The 21,755-nt window shown below is 39.7% G+C and overlaps 1 protein-coding gene across 1 annotated transcript; it reads right to left on the bottom strand.

Moving 5' to 3' along the window:
- Positions 1-1,968: 1,968 nt before the first annotated feature.
- smyd2a (SET and MYND domain containing 2a) lies at positions 1,969-18,358 on the bottom strand. Its single transcript, XM_012880998.3, has 12 exons — positions 18,064-18,358; positions 16,407-16,470; positions 15,196-15,306; positions 14,542-14,602; positions 13,786-13,913; positions 9,764-9,831; positions 9,272-9,374; positions 9,062-9,172; positions 7,996-8,116; positions 7,719-7,893; positions 6,319-6,427; positions 1,969-5,814 (listed from the first exon to the last, which is right to left on the bottom strand). Exons 1-12 carry the CDS (start codon positions 18,234-18,236, stop codon positions 5,731-5,733), a joined length of 1,308 nt encoding a protein of 435 aa, XP_012736452.1. The 5' UTR covers positions 18,237-18,358; the 3' UTR covers positions 1,969-5,730.
- Positions 18,359-21,755: the final 3,397 nt, after the last annotated feature.

The following is a 21,755-nucleotide window of genomic DNA, read 5'->3' as shown; positions in this document are numbered from 1 at the left end:
AAAGCGTACAGGTTAATCAGATCTCTGATATATGATGGTGCTTGATTACTAAGGGCTTTATACATGAGGAGAATTTTAAATTCTATTCTTGGTTTAACAGGAAGCCAATGAAGGGAAGCTAAAATCTGAGAAATATGATCTCTCTTGTTAATTTCCCGATTGTAAAGAATTACAATAGTCCAGCCTTGAAGTAACAAATGCATGGATTAGTTTTTCAGCATCACTCCTGGACAGAATGTTTCTAATTTTGGCAATGTTCTGGAGGTGAAAAAAGGAAACCCTGGAAACCTGTTTAATATGGGATTTAAATGACATGTGTTAGTCAAAAATAACACCAAGGTTTTTTACTTTTTTACCAGAGGCAAATTTAATACCATCCAGATTAGGTGATCGATTAAGAAGTTTATTTTTTGAGGACTCTGGTCCAAAGATTACAACTTCTGTCTTGTCAGAATTTAAAAGCAGAAAATGTAAGATTATCCAGGTTTTTATGTCATCAAGACATGCCTGTTGTTAAAGTAATTGATTGGATTCATCAGGATTTATGAATAAATATAGCTGAGTGTCACCATAACAGTTGAAATTAATCCCATGCTGTCTGATACAGCAGTCAGAAGCATATATATAGTAAAGAGAATTGGCCCAAGGACTGAACCCTGTGGTACTCCACATGTAATCCTGGAGTTTGAGGATTTATTATCAACACAAACAAACTGGAATCAGACAGATAAAATTTAAACCTTAAACTTTCCCCTTAATCCCTACAGTATGTTCAAGTCTTTCTAGAATATTGTGATCAATTGTATCAAATGCAGCACTGAGATCTAGCAGGACAAGTACAGACACAAGTCCATTATCTGAGGCCATAATAATATCATTAGTGACCTTCCCCAGAGCTGTTTCTGTGCTATAATGAGCTCTGAAGCCTGACATGAACTCTTCAAATAGGTAATTCCTTTGGAAAAGTTTGCATACCTAATTAGCAACTATTTTCTTAATAAATTACAGACCTATATCTAATCTTTTCTTATCTGAAATTCTTAAGTCATCTTGATCAAGAGAGGGTTTAATAACAGCTACTTTAAAAGCCTGTGGTACATATTCATTTACTAAGGATAGATTAATCATGTCTAAAATGGGGGCATTATAAATAACCTGGTAGGGTTTGGGTCTAACATACAAATTGAAGGTTTAGATGAAGCTAAAATTTTAGACGACTCAGGAAGCTCTACTGTGTCTAAACAGTTCAAACACCGATCGGGTTCTAAACATTCCTCCAACGCTGCCTCACTTACTGAGGACGAGGTAATCATGTTTGGGAGGATGCCAATGATTTTACTTTTCAATAGAATACATTTTATTTATGAAGAATCCCATAAAGTCATTGCTGCTGAGAGCTGAGGAAATGGATGGATCAACAGTGCTAGGACTGTCCAAGTTTGGCAACTGTACTAAAGAGAAACCTAAGATTATTTTTATTCTGCATTAATGATGAAAATATGCTGCTCTAACTTTGCAAATGGTCTTTTTATACAACAGTAGATTGTTGTTTTCCAGATTAGGTAGGATTCCTCTTAATGTGTAGAGTGCCATTGTCCCTTCAATTTTCAATGTTGTGCTTCAAAGAACCCAGCTCTGTATTAAACCAGGGAGACAGCTTCCTGTGAATAATAACCTTTTTTAAGAGGGCTATGCTGTCTAATGCAAAACGCAATGAGGAAGAGACACCATCAACAAAAGCATCAATTTGTGAAGGGGAAAAAAATAAAATGGCTGCCATTTGCTGGACATTTCTGTGATACTGAGGAAATTAAGAAGTGGGACAGACTCTTTAAAGTTTGATACAGCATTATCTGATAACGATCTACAATAATGAAACCTTTTGGGGGCGGAGTCTGATTAAAGCTTTCATTGCACACTGCCTTGTCAAACAAGGAACTGAAACACACAAAAAGACTAGTTACCCAATGGTTTTAAATGTTTTAGTTAAATCTACACAAAAGCTAAACATTTACAATCGGGTCCTGTGTCACACTTTGGACTATTGTAACCACTTTCAACTCATACACAGAAAATAAAGAATAGTCTTGCTGGTATTAGATAATTTCTGCTTTAAATTCTGGTTTTTCAGATGTGCTGTGGTGCAAACTAAACTAAAAGCATCAAGTTTATGACAGTAAGCACAGGGTAATGTGGAGCATTAAGGTCTCCAGGGTAAAAATTTTTTTTTTTTTTACAGAAAATAAATACATTCCTGTTCAAAATCTTAAGACTGGTTAAAAAAATATATTTATATTTTGCAGTGTTTGATCTTAAGAAGGATCCCAGTAGAGTTTCAAATTTCAAAAAGAAGAAATGGGAACAAGAGACCAATAGTTGTGAGCATGCAATTTATTGAAACAATTTGGCTCAAGTAGGCTGTTCATCAGCTGATCAAAGGTTTAAGAACACAGCTAAAAAAAAAAAACAACCTTCCTACAACTGAAATTAAAGTGTCCAAAACTGACCCAGTAATGAGTAGCTCCACTATTATTGTTGATCACTTCAAACATTCATTTTAACATGCTTGATGCAAGTGTTTCCAAAAGGCTAGTGGGAATGTTGCTCCAAGCAGTGAAGATGGCTTCAATGTCTGGAACTGATGTCCATTTTTGTAAGCCTCCCTTGCCATCCATCCTCAAATGTTCTCAATTGGAGTAAGATCAGGAGAACCACAGGATGGTCAAAAAGAGTGATATTGTGGCCGGTTGGTAAACCATATAATGTGTTGTACTTTAGCTGAGTGAATATCCCAGTGGGGTAGAGAGGGGGCATTGAAGTCTTTGTTGTGTATGTTATGAACTGTGAGATTAGATCCATGTTGCTTGCTTGTTATGTTCTGGTTCGTTTCTTTGGTCTCCTGTGGTTGTGTCTGTTGTTCACCAAGTGTTTGGAGTTGACTGGTTTTCCCAGGACTTGGCTCAAGTGGACTTTCTGTTTTCTTTCTGATACCTGGATGGAACCTTGATTGTCAGGAGAAGTGGTACGCAATCAGTATTTTGACAGGATTGTGCATTTCTGAAACAGATGGTGCAGAAGACCTGCATGTGTGGTGCAAGGCAGCCATTTCCAATGTGTCAAGATATGTTGTGAGATCAATTGTGTGCTTAAGGGTGAGATATTGTTGTGGTGTATAACATTCATAAAATAGCGTATATAACAGTTTCACACAAAAATCTGTGTGATACATGTATATTTTGCTGTGTACAGCCAGAGGCCTTTGTCGTTGGAGTTATTGCAGGCTACATTATTCTCATGGAAAAAAAAGTCTTGGTCAGACGATCATTGTGAATTGTAGCTTTGGCCTGCTGAAAAGTGCAGTCTTTACCACACAGCCGAGGACCCTCAGTCATCAGGGATTCCCGCTGCAACATCTCCACATAGCAAGCTGCTGTTTGACCCCCTGCACAACCTGGAGCTCCATTGTTCCATTGAAGGAAAAAGCCTATCAGAGAATAAAACTTTCTTCCACCTTTGATGCTCCCTTGCAAAATCCAAACAACAAATTCTGAAGCGTTGAAGGAGACGTGGGCTTTGAAGCCCGTCTGATGGTTATTGGGCTGCAGTCAGCACCAGTAATGGCTCTAATCTGGGACAACGATCGTCCCGTGACTTGACAGCCATTCACATCCGCCGGCTCAGCGCCGGTGAGATTTTTTTAGGTCTACCAGCTGGTTGTTTTGTTCCATAACCCTGAGGATCTTTTAAGAAATGTAAAATGAATGTCTTACTGGATCCAACCTCAGCTGTGACAGCACGTTGTGAGAGGTCGTGTTTATGCAGCTCAACAATCCTATCACGTTCAAAGACGGTGAGCTTTTTGCATTTGCCACGAAGAGATCTTCACAGTGTGATGACTTGACAGGAAATGACATGGAAAGGCGGTGGTCTTGAACCTTTGATGAGCTGATGAAAAGCCTGCTTGAGTTAAATCGTTTTCAATAAATTGCTCACAACATTTGGTCACTTGTTCCCATTTCTTCTTTTTTTATTTTATTTATCTTAAGATCCAACCGTGCAAAATGTAAATTCATGCCATTTCTTAACTGGTCTTAAGATTTTGGTCAGGAGTGTATAACCTTAGTGCATGGTAACATTATACCCAGACTATTGACTATCTCATTTCAAAAGGTTTTTCCAGAAAACTGCAAAAATAAGTATAATACACTGAAAAGACAGTAACGCAGAGTTGATGCTTGCTTTTATCACAGCAACCAAAGAGGTTCTGGCCGGTTCCTTTGTTGGAGACTCTCCAAACATTTGGTCAAATTTCATTCATTGATATGATTAATGCTGTGCACTGTCGGTCAGCTGGCTAAAAGAAAGCTTTTACTATTTCCTCTTGCTTACAAGAAAGAATATATTTGGAAATATTCCTCACAAACACTGATTGTGTAGAAACTAAAGCAGCACCGTCCATCACACTTAAGCTAACGCTGGTTAGCTACTAAACGGATGCCTCTAAAGCAGCTGACTACAGGCTTGCTACCTCAGCAGATTGTGTGAGCAATCTGCTAAAAACAGGAAAGAAAAGGTAGTTTGTACAAAGGAGTCAATACTGTACTCTAAAAATGTAAATGTAATAATTCTTTAGCAGTAGAGGAAAAAATTTTTAGGTTTTCTGCTGAGACAGAAAAGAAAATACACATTGCTGTTATCAACTTTTATGTTTCTACTGAGATTTTTTTCAGTCAAGGTTTTCACCAAGGCCCACACTCCCCTCTGAGGTCAACTTATCACTGAGTAGCCTCACCAGACGGCTCTCTTCTTTCTGACAAGATAGATCCAGAAAGAACAGCCAAGACTTAAACTGGAGACCGATCCACTAACTTCATTTCAAAAAGACATACAGAAATGTAAAGAAATGCATAATAAGTCAAGCATGCAACACTTCAGCTTTCTTTCAACAAACTAAAACACGCCGTGAGACGAGTCGCTGAAACCTGATTCAGAAAAGTCCTTTTTCATATTCCTCTCTGTTGCTACAGAGTGTCTGGTGCATGGTCAGTCTTTGTGTTTGATCACAGCTTCAACAAGAACATGCGACGCCATAAACTGTGCTCTGTTGGTGAACATTAGACACAATCCAAAAGCACTGGCTGCAACTGAGTAAATGCCCCCAGTGACAAGTATTCACCAGTTGAGAGTTGCTGCTTTGGAGTGACACTGTGCAGCTCAAAACGCTGCAAAAACCTCAAACATGATGGTGAAAACGGCCTTGGGATGGGACCACAAAACACTGGAGTTATTTCAGACTCAACAGGGGGTAGAAAAGGAGGACAAAGGGGATTTCAGAAAATGGAGCTACCAGTTAACAGTTTATAGTTTCATCAGGAGGCAGCTTTAAAGGCAGGATTATAACATTTTCCCCACTGGTTTCTTTTTACTTATAGCACAGGTGAGGGCCTCAATGTGTTTGAGCATGATAAAGAAAAACACTTCATGTGTTTTAAAAATGAAATGTAAACTAAGCAAATATAGTTTAAACTCCAGTCCTTGAGGAAACCAGTGACAGATATAAAACTTTATCCGGTCAGAATGCATGTGAAAGAACCCTGCATAAAGTAAGGCAGGAAAATAAAATAAAAAAGGTGTAAAAACAGAGGTAAAGGATGCATGCCATGCACTGGATGTTGCCTTTAAGGAGGTCCACATTCCGAGCCACAGTTTAATTTTTCCTTTTCTCCCCTTTTACTTCTGCTCCACGATTTCCCGTTTGACCTCTGCTACGTAATGGTGGTCTTTTCCATGAGCCACCTCCATGATAGCCAAGGCCTGAGGAGAGGCAAAACACATTAATGAGAGACTTGACTACCCAAAGGAGGCAATTAGAAGACATCTAGGCATCCAAGCATGGAGACTGACCTTAGAGCCATCGGACAAAGAAAGTACACTCTCTAAAATTTGGGCTTTTAGGACAAATTAAACATGATCTGGTCACATTTGACTCTAAAATGCCTCGTTATACCAAGAACTTGATGTTCAGCTCAACAACGGAGCTTTAAAATAAAAAGCCCATAACGTAATACCTCGACTACCGTGCTTGGCTGTTTTAAGTACGAGGTGTTTGAAAAATAATATATGTTTTTGGAGAAAGCCCAAACACAGCATATAAGCACCTCTCTACTGTGGTCATGGATCAAACCAAAGTTGAGCTGCTATATTTAGAGACGTGGCATCCAAACAGACTAGACTTGCTCTCTTTATTTGTACTTTAAAATTTAACCCCCCCTCCCACCCCAAAAATAACAAACAAACAATAAAAACAGGAAAAAATACCTTCTTCAAAGCTTTGACCCCCTGGGATTTATTTTCAAGTCCCAAGTAGAGACGGCCCAGCTTCAGGTACATGGATGCCACATTCAGGGAGTAGGCTGGGTAGTGAACACTGCAGAGAAAACAGCAATGCATCAAGCAGAGAAGGTTTTCTGATTATACACGTATAAAATTTTAGTTTTGTTTTAACGCTTCATCCATCCAAAACCTTAGTCTTCCATTATAGCAAAAGAAAGCGCTGGGTTTAAAACCACAGAGTTTAGCTGACTTGAATATAAGCGCACACCAAAGATAACGGTTATGGTAAATGGTTTCATGAAGACTAACTGCACAATTAGTAGGACTTGAGTCAAAGACCAAACCAGCATATAAAATTAACTAGGGCTGTCAGTTTTAACACGTTATTAAGGCGTTAACTTTGTTAGACCATAAGGGCAAAATTTTTTTTGACGAGCGTTAAACACACACACACCGTTCCCAAATGTTTCTTTCCCCGCAGCGTTTGCCGGACGATGGTTTTTTTTTTTAATCATTGGCCATTTCCGTAGTTCCAAGAATGCTAGAGAATGTAGCAAAACAGAGCTGTGCTTACTGTTGTCAAATCTGCTTATTTTATGCGACTTTGAGCTTCTTTTTTCTAAAGTTGCTTGTAAATTTCATGAGTTGCGGGTTGCAGTTTCTTTGGGCTTGTTTCTGAAAGTGAAGTCGCTTATTTGGGCTCTAAAATTAGTGACGATAAACAGCAGTTATAGAGACCTGCTTGCACTATGAGACACTTTGAGTATAAGCAGCTGAAATATCCCTCCACCTCATTATGCGCTGGAGCGCATCCTCCTCTAGACGTAGGAGCTGAGGGAGTAAAGGCACAGGGAGACAATCTGTCCATATTTTCTGCAGTTTACGGCTGCAATAACCGATGATAACTGCTGAAAGTAGATTACGGGGTGCAGATAACCATTTTGAGAGGCGTTGCTTCTGAAGATGAGTTTTTACACGCTGATAAGGTTGCAGAAACCTTATTTAACATTAAAACTTGCGACTTTATGAAAATGTAAAATTTGTATTCATTTATATGCAAATGCTTGAAGAATAGATAAAAAGATAAAAGATGCAATTAATCTCAATTTAACTATTGAAATTATGCGATTAATCACAATTAAATTTTTTTTATCGTTTGACAGCCCTAAAATGAACATTAGAAGTCTGAAAGGATCGGATGTTGATCAAATTCGTATTCGTGCATATAAGCGTGCTTCACTTAAAACATTCAGATTTAACTTATAAAAACAGATTCAAGTCTATTTTAGTTGTTTTTTTTTTTTTTTGTTTTTTTTTTTTTTGAGTGTGCGTCTCCTAACATCTGAACTGGATCTTCTGGATCAGGACCAAGCACAGCGGTTTACCTGTACGGCTGAACGATCTTCTCCCCGTAGCTCATAGCGCCGTCCCAGTCCTGCATGTAGAGACAGACGCCCATGGCCTGATACATCATGTGCAGCATGTAGACGTTGGTATCGGCAAAAATAGCTCCCATCTTCTCCAGGCTGAGCTCGCACATCTCCAGGAGCTCGCTGGGAGGTGCAACAGAGTCAAGGAGCAGCAATAAAGAGCATGAAGCAAGAGCAAATGGCAGAAAAGAGGAAGAGCTACACAGTTAATGCTCTAGTAAGAAGAGGATATTTTTGTAGTGCTTAGCTCTTCTGAACTCCTCAATGACATTTTTGGCATAATGGACCATAGACTGGATTTCCTTTGGTTCAGGCGGAGAGCTCAGTTTCCTGATCTCCATTTTTGCTTTGTCCTGCAGAATGACAAAAGGATAAAATTAATCTAATCAAAGTTTAAAGACAAAACCATTTCTTACCACAGTGAACCTTGGTATGCAACTATTTTTCATCTTTTGTTTTTGATAGTGAAAAAAACACAATGCTTTACCAGGGTATCTATTTGAACCTTTTTTACGCTACAGCTGCAAACTTCAGGATCACATTTCATGTGATCGGCAAACCCAAGCTAGTACATAAAACATCAGAAATAAAAGTTTCATTGTGGAGTTTAACATCTAATAAATGAATAAAGCAAAAAATAATAAATTTGGTCCTCCGATGCCACGGTTTACGGCATTGCTGAGTCAGCGGCTCAAACTGCAAATGCTTCAGCCCGCTGGGCTCCACAAAGACTTCCTCAAGGGCATGGATTTGTCAGGGGTTTGTTCCTGCTCTCACCCACAGACGTTATAACACTACTGGTTTACTTATCCAAGAAATATTTGACATACAAGACAAATGTTAATGAAAGTACTGGGCGGAGATTTGTTGCAAATGAAAGATTTTTGTATCAGTCTGAACCCCCCCGGAGGAAACGTATTGGATTTTACCATCTGTTTGTATGGGAAATAATAAAAGCTTCTTTTTGCATCAAAACTCTGCTCTGCTGTTTGACTTTAACAGTGCTTTACATTTTGAGTCTGATTCTTTCAGCTTTTTCTCTTAGCTCAGTTTCTCTCCCAGGATACTGAAATTTAGAGCAGCGGTCTCAAACTACAGTCCACAAAGGGCCCGTGTCCTGCAACGCTTGGATGCGTCATTGATCACACCTGACTCCAGAGCTGTGTAGAGCTCAACTAACTGCTACTGAGGCAGTTTGGCATTGATTGGGGCGATTTAGGGCACATCTGAAAGTTGCAGGACATCAGCCCTCAGGGAGTCTGACTGCAGAGACATTCCTGGGAAGCCGTCAACCATACCTTAGACTTGGTAGAGCACTCAGTGCACTGGCACAGGAAGAAGTAGGAATCCAACAGCCTCTCTCTCCTGTCCTCTGTTGGGTACAGCAGGTCTATGTAACTATTAAAGATCTGCGAAAAGAAATTAAACAAGAAGAGGGGGGAATATAATTTAGATTACTGTGGCTGCTTTTAGGGTTTTTTATAAAAAAAAAAAAAAAAAAGCTTTACCTCTTCCCCTGGGTTTATCTCTTGAACAGCTCTGACCTCAGCCACTGTGCCTTTATAGGTCACAATAACATTGGGACTACAGCTGTGGTTCATCAGTGCTACACTGGAAAAACAAGACACAATTTGTGGTTATTTAAATCTAAAAAGTAGATTAAGATTTGACACAGGTCACATATATACGTGGAGAAGAAAGACATTTATCTTTTTGGATGTGGAAACATTATCCTTAACATTGTAATTTTGTTTTATAATTGAATGCAGTGGGTGTTTGATAATTTTTGTAATTTTTATTAAGGATCCCCATTAGCTGTTGCCAAGGCAAACGGCTAGTCTTCCTGGGGTCCACATTAAAAACATACAATAAAAGTACAGTCACCAATATTAAATGTCCAAAAATGTCATTTCAATGCACAAAAAATTATATTGTAATGTGCACAGAGCTTGGATAACTGAGAGGCGTGCTGTATTTGGGATTATGTGTGAACTATTTACTCAGGAAAAACAGCTGATCCCAGATGGGAGAGCTCCTCGTCCTCGATGGTAAAACCATTACAGTTTACCTGGAAACAGAAACGACAACACAAAAAGAGACGAATGAAAACAAGAGTAATACGACGACAAAGCAAGCATCATAGACCAAAGTGTTGTGAAACCTCCGATATCACGGAAGACATCCTGTAGCGGAGATTAAATGTAGCTCTGGGATAAGAGGCGAAAGAGGTTGTTTCCATTAGTGCAGCGTGAAAGAGAAGAGGCCACAGCTCAGCCAGACGGATCAAATTAACGAGATAAGAGCTGCTGACCGGATCCAGTGTGTGTGTGAGGAATATCCGGTACGCACCGACATGTGCTCCTGTGTATCTGCTGACAAACAGAAATAAAACCCTGGCATTGTTCAATGTCCATTTCCCATTTGTTCACTGATTTTAAAAAAAAGCATCTCAAAGCAGCATTTTTGCAGATCACATCAGTGATCTCTCTGCAATACATATCAGTAAAATGTTTAAATTTTTTTTCACGTCACAATCGCAAACTTTAACAGATATTATTGGAATTTCATCCAAGAAAGACAAAAAAAACACAGCAGGGAGCATTTTAGAAAAAAAAAAAAAAAAACTCTAAAAGTTGTGTTGTTCATTGTATTCATTGGGCGACTATGGCGCAGGTATTAGGGAGTTAATTCTGTAACCGCTGGGTTGCTGGTCCAATTTTTCGTCTGGAGCCATAAAAGCAACATGTGGCATCAAAACAGAGAGCCTATTGGTTTTATAAATACCAATCTTCTTTGTTTTATGGTTAAAAGAACCACATTCCTATAATTATGTCTTGGATAATTATTGTCATTCTGGTTCTATGCAGAATTATAATAAAATAAAAGCACAGAAAAACAGCTTAAGGAGGGTTTTTTTCATTAACATTTCTTTACTGCTCTAAATAAATAAAAGGGCACAAGTTACATTGTGTTGTTTAGGTGTTCCCTTTATTTTTTGGAGCAGAACATTTAGAAGCATCTTCTTTTGTCTCGTTTATGGTGGATTAGGAGCCACTGGATGACCCAAAGACCCACAAGTTGTATACCTTTATCCTAGAGCAGAATACAGGCCTACACAATAATCAATATAATCTTAATCGCACGATTAATTAAAATAAGTGCGATAATTCGCATATGCTTGCTTATTTCTCCTTGTGTTTCGGTCTCCTCTCTCTGAGACGGGATAACAAAAAGGTTTCAGTGCGATGCGTCGGTGTCTGCTCATCCCTCCCTTCTCGTGTGTTCAGTACAGGCAGGGTGAAATCTTGTCAGCGTTTCCCACAGAAAATGGGGAAACCCCATGAGGAGCGTTGCACGATGCAGCCTGGAGGGTGTAGGGGTAAAGGCTGGCAGCCAGCCAGGGTTATAATGCTGTGGGGAACCCAGCTCGTGTCAGCTAGGCACATTCTCAAAGTTAAAACAAGAGCCTGGTGAGGGAGAGCCAGAGAAATGCTGGTTTGAAAAGAACTTAAATTGGTGCCAAAGCCGAACACGACAGCTGCATGGTAGGAGTTTTTTGGATTTAAACCAAATGACGCCACCCGCGTCATTTGGTGTGAGCCGGTGGGTCAACAGGATATACTTACGTTATGCCATTATCATATTGGTTGAAAAAGGTCACCAAGCGTCAATAATATGATTTATCGCAATAAGTTTAGGAAAAAATGATTAGTTGTTATCATGACAGGCCTAGTGTAATATAATCTTAGTGTAAATACAGCTGTTCTGTGAAGGCCTCAGAGGTTTGTTGGAGAACATTAGAGAACAAACAGCAGCACAATGACCATGGAAGGTAGCAAATACATCAGGGATAAAGTTATGAAGACGTTTAAAGCAGGATTAGTTTATTAAACAATAACCCAACCTCGAAAAACATACTGCAGACCTTGGTTTAATCATTCATTTGTCACTCTTTCGTTTGGAAAGAGTGACAACTGCTAACCAATACTTGGCCATTCACCTAAACTGAGCAGAAAACAACCAGACAAACAGCTAAGGAGCGCATAATAACTATAATAGTAGCTGCACATAATCACAGCTCAGGTGGAAGAATACAACAGCTGCCAATAGTTTAGTCTTTTCTGATAAAATGAGACCAAAACTAAACATTGTTGGCTAGCATGAACATATCCACAGTGACATAAGCAGGTGGCTAGATCATTCTGCAACGTTGAACGCTTTTCTTACGCAGAGAAATCTGGTTAGAGTGGACAAGAGGAAGGACGGAGCTAAATACGGGGCAATCCTGGGGGAGAGAAAACCTCTTAGAGGTTGCCTTAGACTTGTGAGGGTGGAGAGGTTCAGATAAACAAACAACCCTAAACAAACAGCTATAGGTACAACAAGCATAAGCATGTGTTAAAGTGGCCCAGTCAAAGTTCAAACACAAATCCTACTGAAAATCTGTGGCAAGACAAAGTTCCCACTGCAGGCCAATGTGGTCCAAATCAGATTTTTTTTTTACAGGTCAAGTTACCATTTCAGACATTTTAGAACCAGTGGGGACCCTGAGGTCTTGGCCAACATCTCACCTTCACAAGTCACATTTGAGCCACTTCCATATATGGTCCTGAATCTGATTCATACCTGATCTTTTGGAATGTGACTCCAACGGGAACCACCAAGGCTTCATAATCTGCGCCCATTGCAAAGCGATAAAATGACTGCGACGAGCGCCATGTCTTTGGCCTTCAGATGAGAGGTGCTGATATTATTAAAAGTTGCCCTCCACTTCCTAAAATGATGAGTGAAATCTGTCTCTGTGAAGCTGTTAAGACCCCTGCCCCACCAGTCCTGGCTGCATCTCCGTTTAGCCAAACTTTGGAAAATAGAGTTTGATTTTCAGGGTTTCCTATACATGCAATTGATTGTGGCACAGCGCTGCACTGCTCTGAGGAGGGAAGGAAAACTAGAGACAACAGTCCAGTGTAACCACATTAGCGACTATATTCAGCCACATTTCAGGTCCCTCTAGCGACTTTTCTTTAAAGAAGCGACTAACGACAAATCTAGCGACTTTTCTGTTTTTGGTGACTTTAGCGACTTCAGGTGAAGGCATGATCTAGGCAGCGTGGATTCAGGCAATGTACAGAAATTCATAAATGATTTAATAAGATAATCTGTGTAGTTTGGCCTTCATGTGTAATGTTTTATGCACAAGTTTATTTTGAAAAACCAACACCGCTGGCTCCTGTCTGCCTTGCTGTGAAGCTGGTTAGTGTATGAAGCTTACTGGTGGGTGCAGTGTGCTGTGCTGCTCTCGGTAGTGAAGGAAAACTTCACCATGGAGCTCAGACATAAAGAAGCAGGAGAGCAGAGCAAGAGACCAGGCAGAGCATCAGACCCGGCCGTGAAAGTCTCTGGAGGTACCATGATGAATGATTTACCAGTCCTTTTAAGGGCTAAATTAAAACGCCTTTTTTCAAAGCCACCCACAAACCTCTAAAGATCATTCCTTACTTCATCCCATGCCAACAGTAATTTTTCTATCTTCCATTTTGGCTGTAAAAAAACTTCTCTCCTCTCTTAAGCTGAGAGTCGGTAGGAATTTCTAGGCTACGATAGGAGCTCTCTGGGAATCTTTCTGAATGCAGGCACTGGTTCTTGAGAAATTGCAAAACTGGTAAAGACGTGTAGCGAAACGTGGATCTGTTCAGTACTGACGGAATATATGTGGCTTCTGCTTGAGACTTAAATGTCAATAGTTGCACCATATTATATTTATCGGTTTCAGAGTAAAGGATGGTGAATTCATTTCAATAAAACGTAATAAAGTTTTGTGCTTGTAATGTGGCAAAATGTGAAAATGATCATTGAAACTACTTTTTAATCAATTAATCTATAAAGTACTCATTGGTCAAATATGCTTGAAATGCTTTATGTGGTGTTACATCTGCTGATGTAACTCAGTGATGAAGACGAAGCACCTGGAAAAGAAACGCAGCTCCATGTTGTTCCAGATCAGAACGTTCTCAGCTTTTACCTGTGCAAAGAGTTCAGTGAGAGCCTGGTCGTCAGGGAGGTCACTGATGTGTCTCGAGTAGAAATGGTGCAGAGCGGCTATATCCGCCTGGTTCATCTCCTCCTTCTCACTGTCCATCTTATCCAGATCTGCAAGAGGCGACAAAACAGGAAATCAAAAGCAGAGTGAGACGCCACCACCAAGATGGAAGGAGCATTGAACATCGCACTCTACTAGACAATCTCTTTAAATATTCAGCTTTCAGGATCTGCAGTGCTGTGCATGAAGGGAGAACAGACGAGAAGCGATTCTAGTCCGTCTTCGTGTGTCATGCGTCTGAGAGCATCACATAAACGACATGAGCGGCGACGAGCAGCAGCTGGCCGCACATTTGCTCTGTGCTCATGAGAAATGGTTATGAGGGTTAAGCTGTTCCCATTAAAGAACGACGTAAGCGGCAGGAGAATCAGCCGTTTGTTTGCAGGTTGATATGTCCCAGTAAAAAGTGCCTTGCTGGAAGGAAAGCAGCAGCAGTTAACATTAACAGAGAGAACAAAATTACAGCCCCCCCAGTAACTTGGGATTTAAGTCCCAGAGCTCTGCAGTCTCATACTGAGGGAAAGCGACAGAATCAGGACTTGAGGCTACGGCGGAGAATATTAATAGACGCTCAGCTCAAACTGCAGCAAGAACAAATGAACACACTGTAACTAAAAGTTTCATGAATATGTAACTAAAGGCTGGTGCTTTAATTCACAGACTCGGATGGTGACTTACGCGCTTCGAACTCTGTGAGCAGGAGCAGCCTCTCTGAAGGGGTCCGCTCCTTCGTGACTCTCTTCAACACAACAGTCCAGACACAAGAGAACATTTTAATCAGACCGCATAAATATGCAAATGCATACTGAAGGTTTTAATCAGGGAACTCCAGGATTATCAGGACTTGCATGTAAAAACAGATAGAGTGATTTGCTGAATAATTAGCTAATCTTCTACCTATATAGCATTGATGGAAATGACAAAATGCACTATAGAGGGATCATAAAAGACCGTTTCTATGAACAGATCGCCAGTTTTCACTTTGCAAAACTGCTCAAACTCAAGAGTAAAATATTTTAGAGCCAAAAATATTCATAAAACAAATCTCAATTCGACGAGTAATTTTGATTTGACCATTTCTGACAATAAAAGCCGTTTTACCCAGATCCACTTCAACAGTAAGGCTCTACCATATTTGGACGTCAAGTCTGAATGGTTTGTTTTGTTGCCAATAAGACGCGTCACAAAACACCTCTCTGCCGCCCTATATTTTGGTTTTATTTTTAATTTAGTTTTAAATGGTCCTTCTCCATTCAGATTGTAAACTTGGACAGCCGAGGCTCAGTTCATCATCTCTTTTTCAGTCAGATACCTGAAACATCCTCCTATTACCTGTTTCATGATGATCCTGGCCACAAGTCGGACCGTCTCTGATGGACACCAGTTTTCTCCGTATGAACACATGGCTACACACTCCAGCTTGTGCATGGGCCAGTCGCCTCTCTGTGGAGATGAGCGCATTCAGGGAGACGTAAATAAGAAATAACCTCACGAAGGCCACAGTGGAGAGAGATCCAGTCAAAGGGAATTTAAATGAGCAACGCATGAAGTGACAGCTCTTTCTTCCCATTATTAAAAAGAATTAGTTATTGAAAGTGGGTCGTTTTGCGGTTAAGGTGTGTTTTAATGTCTTTGCACAAATTAGACAGAGAGAGTGAGAGGAAAAAATAAACCACAGAAAAAGGAGCGGCACGGTTTCTGCAAGTTTCGTTGAGTTAACATTTTAATACACGATTATGTAAATTTAAGATCTGCATGATTTATAAAAAATAATTTTACACATTCTTTTTAATATTTATAATAATTCTGGCAAGTTTTTTTCCACACGCTGCCATGCGAGTCTAGAGCATTTGTACCAAGGTTACCCAACTTCATGGTCTGCTCCCAGGGTGCTGCAAGAGTCATAATAGTTACTTTCACCTAGTTTTAACAAACAACTAAAATCCCTGCTTTTAACAGGAAACTTTGTTAAATACCTCCTCTGGACTATTGGTGGATAAGTATAAAATAACAACAAAAAAAAAAAAAAAAAAAATAAGAAAAAGAAAAGAAAAACAGGTTGAGCAAAAACATACTGTAATAATAATAGAACCTCAAGCTGATGGTAGACAAAGGAAATAAATGAACGTTCAAATTTAAAATGTGACCCAATATGTAAAATATTTTAAATGTAGGATTTGTATTAAGGTTTTAAATGTTGAGAAGGTTGAATGAAGCTCTTTAAAAGATGCTGAGGAACCCTGACAGTGCAAACAGTATGTAGATAACATCCACACGGAGCTCCTCTCCACTGTTGGCATAATGTGTGGTCCAAAACAGATGTATTACTCCATCATTAGATATGGTATAACAGTAAATGTACACTGAACCTTTCTTTTATATTCATAACATGATAGACAAGCCTGCATGGAAAATAGTTTGCATCTGCAAGACTCCCCAAACTGTTTCAGATCAAATATATTCACTGAAGGGTCCTCTGAAGTGGAAAAGAGATGCCGATACCACACACATCCAAAATGAAAGGCAGAAAAAGCTCCTCTTACCTGACAGTCCACGTTGCAGTAGTAGGCCTGCTTACATTTGCCACATTTAAAAAGATCTTCTCTCCTGCAAAGACAACACAAGTAATAATTTCCTTTATTAGAGCTGCACTAGAAAACTACAGCCGGTGACTCCTATGTTAATTTTAATAAGATTTTTAGCAACATGCTCTTTACATTGTAAAGAACGAATAATTTCTTACTCAGACTGGTAATTTCTGATATTCCAATAAATTAAACGTAGATTCTTTACGTCAGAGTTTCGGAGCCGTGACACTTATTTTCATCTTTGAAATAAAGAAGAAAAAAACACTGTTTTGTTTATGACAGACATCAAAATCAGAATATATAAAAATAACCTGGTTCAGTTTAGAGTTCTGAATCCCTGCTTTAAATCTTTCAATGCATTTTTTGTCTGGCTTCTCCGCCAGTATTTTGAAGCCAAAGAGCTGAACAAAAACCCTTTGATCTGACCAATCAGTGATAAAAGTAATTTTATTAAAATAAAGAACTCTTAATATTTCTGACGTTTTCCTATAGTTTAATGATTTTTCCCTTTTTAACCGTTGAAAACAAATACTTTTAGGACTGTGCAGAAACACTAACTCGTAGAAAGAACACATGATCACAGTTGTTAACACCACTGCCTTGCAGCAAGAAGGTTTCCAGTTAGATCCCAGCCAGGGCTCTTTCTGCAGGTAGAATGCATGTTCTCCCCAGGCATGCATGTCTTTTCTCTGGGTACTCCAGCTCCAGGTTAATTGTTGTCTCTAAAATTCCCCCGTGTGCGCACCAGCCACTTAACCGCAACCCTGCACGGATTGGTGGGTACAGACAATGGGGGGATAGTCAAAACAATGATTAAAAAAATTAAATCAGAGGAGGAGATGACGTTTCATGAATTGATGCTATATAAATAAAATTGAATAAATAATTTCAGAATTATCACCTTTTTTTAAAAGTTTAATTAAAAAAATAATAATTTGGGGACATAATCCCTTTATCAGAGCTCAAAGAAGACCAGCTATTGGTATAAGCCCCAAAAAATAAATCCTGAACAGTGGCTCTCAAATCAAAATGAGAATTATATTGTGTGAAACTATGAAAAGTCAGATTATAGCAAGACTATAGAGGATAATTTATATGCTCCCCAATTTTAAGAGGGCTTCACAATATATCTGCTTGCATCCAGCTCACGCTTAAACAGACATGCACCCTTGTCCCTCTCCTCTCCCAGGACACATGGACAGCTATATTTAGCACCCTAACCTTTTGCTGGAGCAATGGCAGCCTGGGTGGGACACATGTGACCAAAAGAAACACTGCTGGTGCTTCAATTAACTATTAAAAACGCTATGACGCCCTCAGATGTAAATATGGAGGGTTCATTTCCTAAACTTACTCTTTTTTATTGTTATTTCTGTGTCTACACGTTACCAGCAGTCCACTTCATATTCTACACAGGTGTGGATGCGAGCTTTGGTGGCCCAGGTAAGTGAACCTGGCTCTGGGTTCAGGTGAGCTGCCTCTCACTGACCCATTTATAAGAGGGGGCTGCGCCACCTGCTACCCCGCGGAGTCAAACCGACAACCTCCCCACCTCCCCTCCGTTTGCAGCCGTCGTCCCTGCAGTGTCCACGGGGCTGAGGAGCAGCTTTACCTGGTGAAGCAGTGCTCGCAGTGAGCCCCCCTCTCATTCACCGTCAGCACGTAGGAGTAGGCAGGACAGGCGAACACCAGCTCCCCCACCGCGAAGTGCCTCAGCGCCCGCAGGCCTCTGCCCCTGTCCGGGCTCAGGAAGCGCTCCGTCCCCTCTATGCCTTCGTTCTTCATGGTTGCTTCCGTCCGCTGTTCCCCGGCTCAGAGCTTCCTCAGACTACCACCCGAAAGTCTGCTGAGTGCGCTAATCTGCTCCAGGCAAGAGCCTTCCTCTTCCTCTACGGTGCAAGGAGAGGGTCCGCAGAGCCTGCCATCGCCCCCTGGTGGACAGATGGCGGAACTGCCCTGCTGAGGCCAAGCTGGACTGGCAGCGTCGTGTCTCTCGTCAAACAGGTTTCACGTTACAACCACGAAACTCAGCGTATTCTATTTGCATATAACGCAGCAATCTAACACAACGTATTGCTTAATTGTGAACTAGAGTACAAAAACAATTTTTTATCTATACAAATAGAAATATCTAAAATGTGCAGTGTGCAAATGTAGCTATATTTAGCCCTCTTTACCCAGATGCATTTAAATAAAAAATAAAATCTAACTAATCTCCTTCAGAAGTCACCTTATCTGTAAATAGAGCCCACTTATATTTTATTTCCGTGTCAACGCAGCTCTAAATGCATTGGAAGAGAACAAACAGCATAACTGAGACCAAGCAACACAGCATGAAGTTTATCAATGTCACAAACTTTGAATGTCTTTATATAAAAAAAGAGCATGTGCAGACCCACCAAACTGATAGACATCCAGTGAATTAATGTTGGGATACTATAGTGGACTCTTATAGTGTTCCCCTGAACAATAAGCGGGACTGTAGTCACAAGCCTTTTATAGGAAAGGCCAGAGCAAACTCTGCCTTCTAGGGAAGTTGAGATCTTTTGGAGAGCAGGGAGTGGTCCTGAAAACCAGTTTTGGCTACATGGTGACATCAGCTGTCTTCCAAGAAGTAGTTCTTTAGAGCAGCAGCTTTAACCACAGCCAAGTGGAAGAGGATAGATAAGCTTTGTCCTATGATGCCCCCCTGACCCATTACAGATGGTGGGAGACAAAGGATTCTGTCAAAAAAATAGCATCACCGATGGACAGTGTCTCTCACCCCATGTAGGAAGCTGCTGGAGATCTCCTTTAGTGACAGACTGCTGCATCCTAAAATGCTTAAAAGAGTGTTATAATAAATCCTTCCTCCTGGCCGCTTTCTTGTAAATAACCCGTTGTTTTATATACAGACAAACAAGTATGCTGTTGTTGATATTTAACTGACAGGTCAGGCAATGAGAAAATGAACCATGGTATCCCTGCAGGAGCTGCAGAGATTCACAGCTCAGGAGAAAGAACCTTTCAACAGGACAACTGTTGACAGGTCAAATCCACAAATCTGGCCTTTATTGAAAACAGAAGAAAAGAAAGCTGTTTAAAGACAGCTACAAATAGCCTTGTTTACAGGTTGCCACAAGTCGTGTAGAAACCTTTTCCGACAAGGTGCTCTGGACATGTGAGACCAAAATGGATTTGTTTGGCTCACATGCAAACTGCTATTTGTGGAAGCAACACTGCACATCAACCGACCATACCATAACATCCTAATGTTAAAACACGGTGGTCATGGCAACATCATGCTATAAGTATGCTTTAATCAAAAAATGAGAGAAAGGGCCAAAAAGAGCAGGGTAAATCAGGAGGAAAAACTGCCAGAAGCTGCAACATACTTGAGAATGAGAGTGGAGGTTCCCCTTCTGGCAGGACATCGCTGAACACACAGCCGAAGCTGCAATGGTTTAGATCAAACCATTTTCTTGTGTTAAAATGGTCCAGGTAAAGTCCAGACCTAAATCCAGTTGAGAATGTTTCATGACTTTAAAAACAATATTCAGACAGGTTCAGTCTGACTGAGCTTGAGCTGTTTTGTGAAGAAGAATTGCAAAACTTTCCATCTCCAGATGTGTGACGTTGGTAGAGACATACACCAAAAGCTCCGTATTGACTTATGGGGACTGATTATAAATCAACGATGATTTTTAGGTTTTATTTGCAAAAGAATAAATAGGAGAACACATCCTAGTCCGTCCATTTCACAGTGAATGACACTGTGTTTGTCTGTCAGATAAAACCAATTAAAGTTGGTGGTTGTATCGTGACAAAATTAATACTTAAGCAAGGCACTATACATTTTGGTCACATTTCAGTTTAAATTCATCTTGTGGAAATACTGAAGTGCATAAAACATTTGCAAAAATATTATTTGGTCATCAGGGCAACAACATAATCCATTAAAAAGCTTACAAAATAAATATATGACAAAATGGAGGTCAGGCTACTGTTTCACTTTTTAAGATCAAAACTAAACGCTTAACTGGGAGATATTCCAACTTATACCTCTATAACTTCACAACTCGTATCACATTCCTGCGCATCTGCCCTATTATGTTTTTTTAGTAGACAATCTTATGTGGAAAACAGTAAAGAAAATCTAAGCTTCACAAAACAACAGAGCTACTGCAGAAGTCCAGATATACAAATATTTGTGCCACCTAGCTTAATGAATGAATACATACTTTGTTTTTTTAATTCTTGTAAATAAACAGTTGTTTTGCATAGATATACATTCAAGTATGCCATTTTTATTAACTGCTGTAATAAGATACAAAAGATGTATTCTTATGTTATAATTTGCCCTTACTGTACAACCTGTTACCCTTTTTTACACACACACAATAAAAAAAATTTTTTTTTTTTTTTTTTTTTTTTACACCTGTATATATGTTCCATCATGTTTCCATTTGCATCTACCTTTGCTGCTGGGAGAGCTGAATTTCCCCACTGTTATTTGAAATCAATGTATTCAATGGTATATTTATAACCAAACATAACACCATTTCGTTTAAACATATAAATGCTTTTATTTAAGTTAATCAGGTTCTCCTCATTCAAAGTCGAACTCCTGCAGTGTCTATAAAACAGGGAACGGTTAGAAGCGCTGTACAGTCTGACAACAAAACTAGGAACCGCTGCTAAGTACAGTGTATATATGTACAGACTGTACACACGGATCATGTAGGTATATACAAAAATATACACTTTTACAAGTGTGAGCCCATGAGTCAAGCTTTCCATCTCAGTCCTTTAATCCAGGATTGGAAAAAAAAAGAAACGCATTGTTCACAGATTGCTGCTGATTACTAGTTTCATCCAGGATCTGCCATCTCTGGTAAATAAACCCTGAACTGTGGCTTTTCTCATATGAACCATCACTTACAGAAAATAAAAACATTTGACCAGTTATGAGGTGGAAGTCTTGGAGTTATTCACAGCCCCAGCGGGTCCCCTGTTGATCTTTATTTAAAAGGTTTTTTAAATTTAAATCTTTGACAACGTCTGTGGTGTTTTAAAACAAACGGGCGCTACGCTCTTCTGAAAGCACGGCAAGAACAAAAGCAGGGAGCTTCAGGAAGATGTAAAATGAAAAACAAAACAAAAACAAAACATGCCTGTCAGCCAGATTTCTTTTCAGAAACCATTATATAGCTCTGTGGATTTTCTGCAGACATTGGGAAATAAAAGCAGCACGTTTCCAACAGTCTTCTTCAAACTTGTAAAATAATCTGCCATTTTAAACCCATTTTGTATTCTGCAGCTGAC

Source organism: Fundulus heteroclitus, chromosome 4 (genome assembly GCF_011125445.2).
Source record: "Fundulus heteroclitus isolate FHET01 chromosome 4, MU-UCD_Fhet_4.1, whole genome shotgun sequence".
NCBI classification, from domain to species: domain Eukaryota; kingdom Metazoa; phylum Chordata; class Actinopteri; order Cyprinodontiformes; family Fundulidae; genus Fundulus; species Fundulus heteroclitus.
Note: the sequence above shows the minus strand (reverse complement) of the source record. Positions and strands in the feature narration are given on the sequence as shown.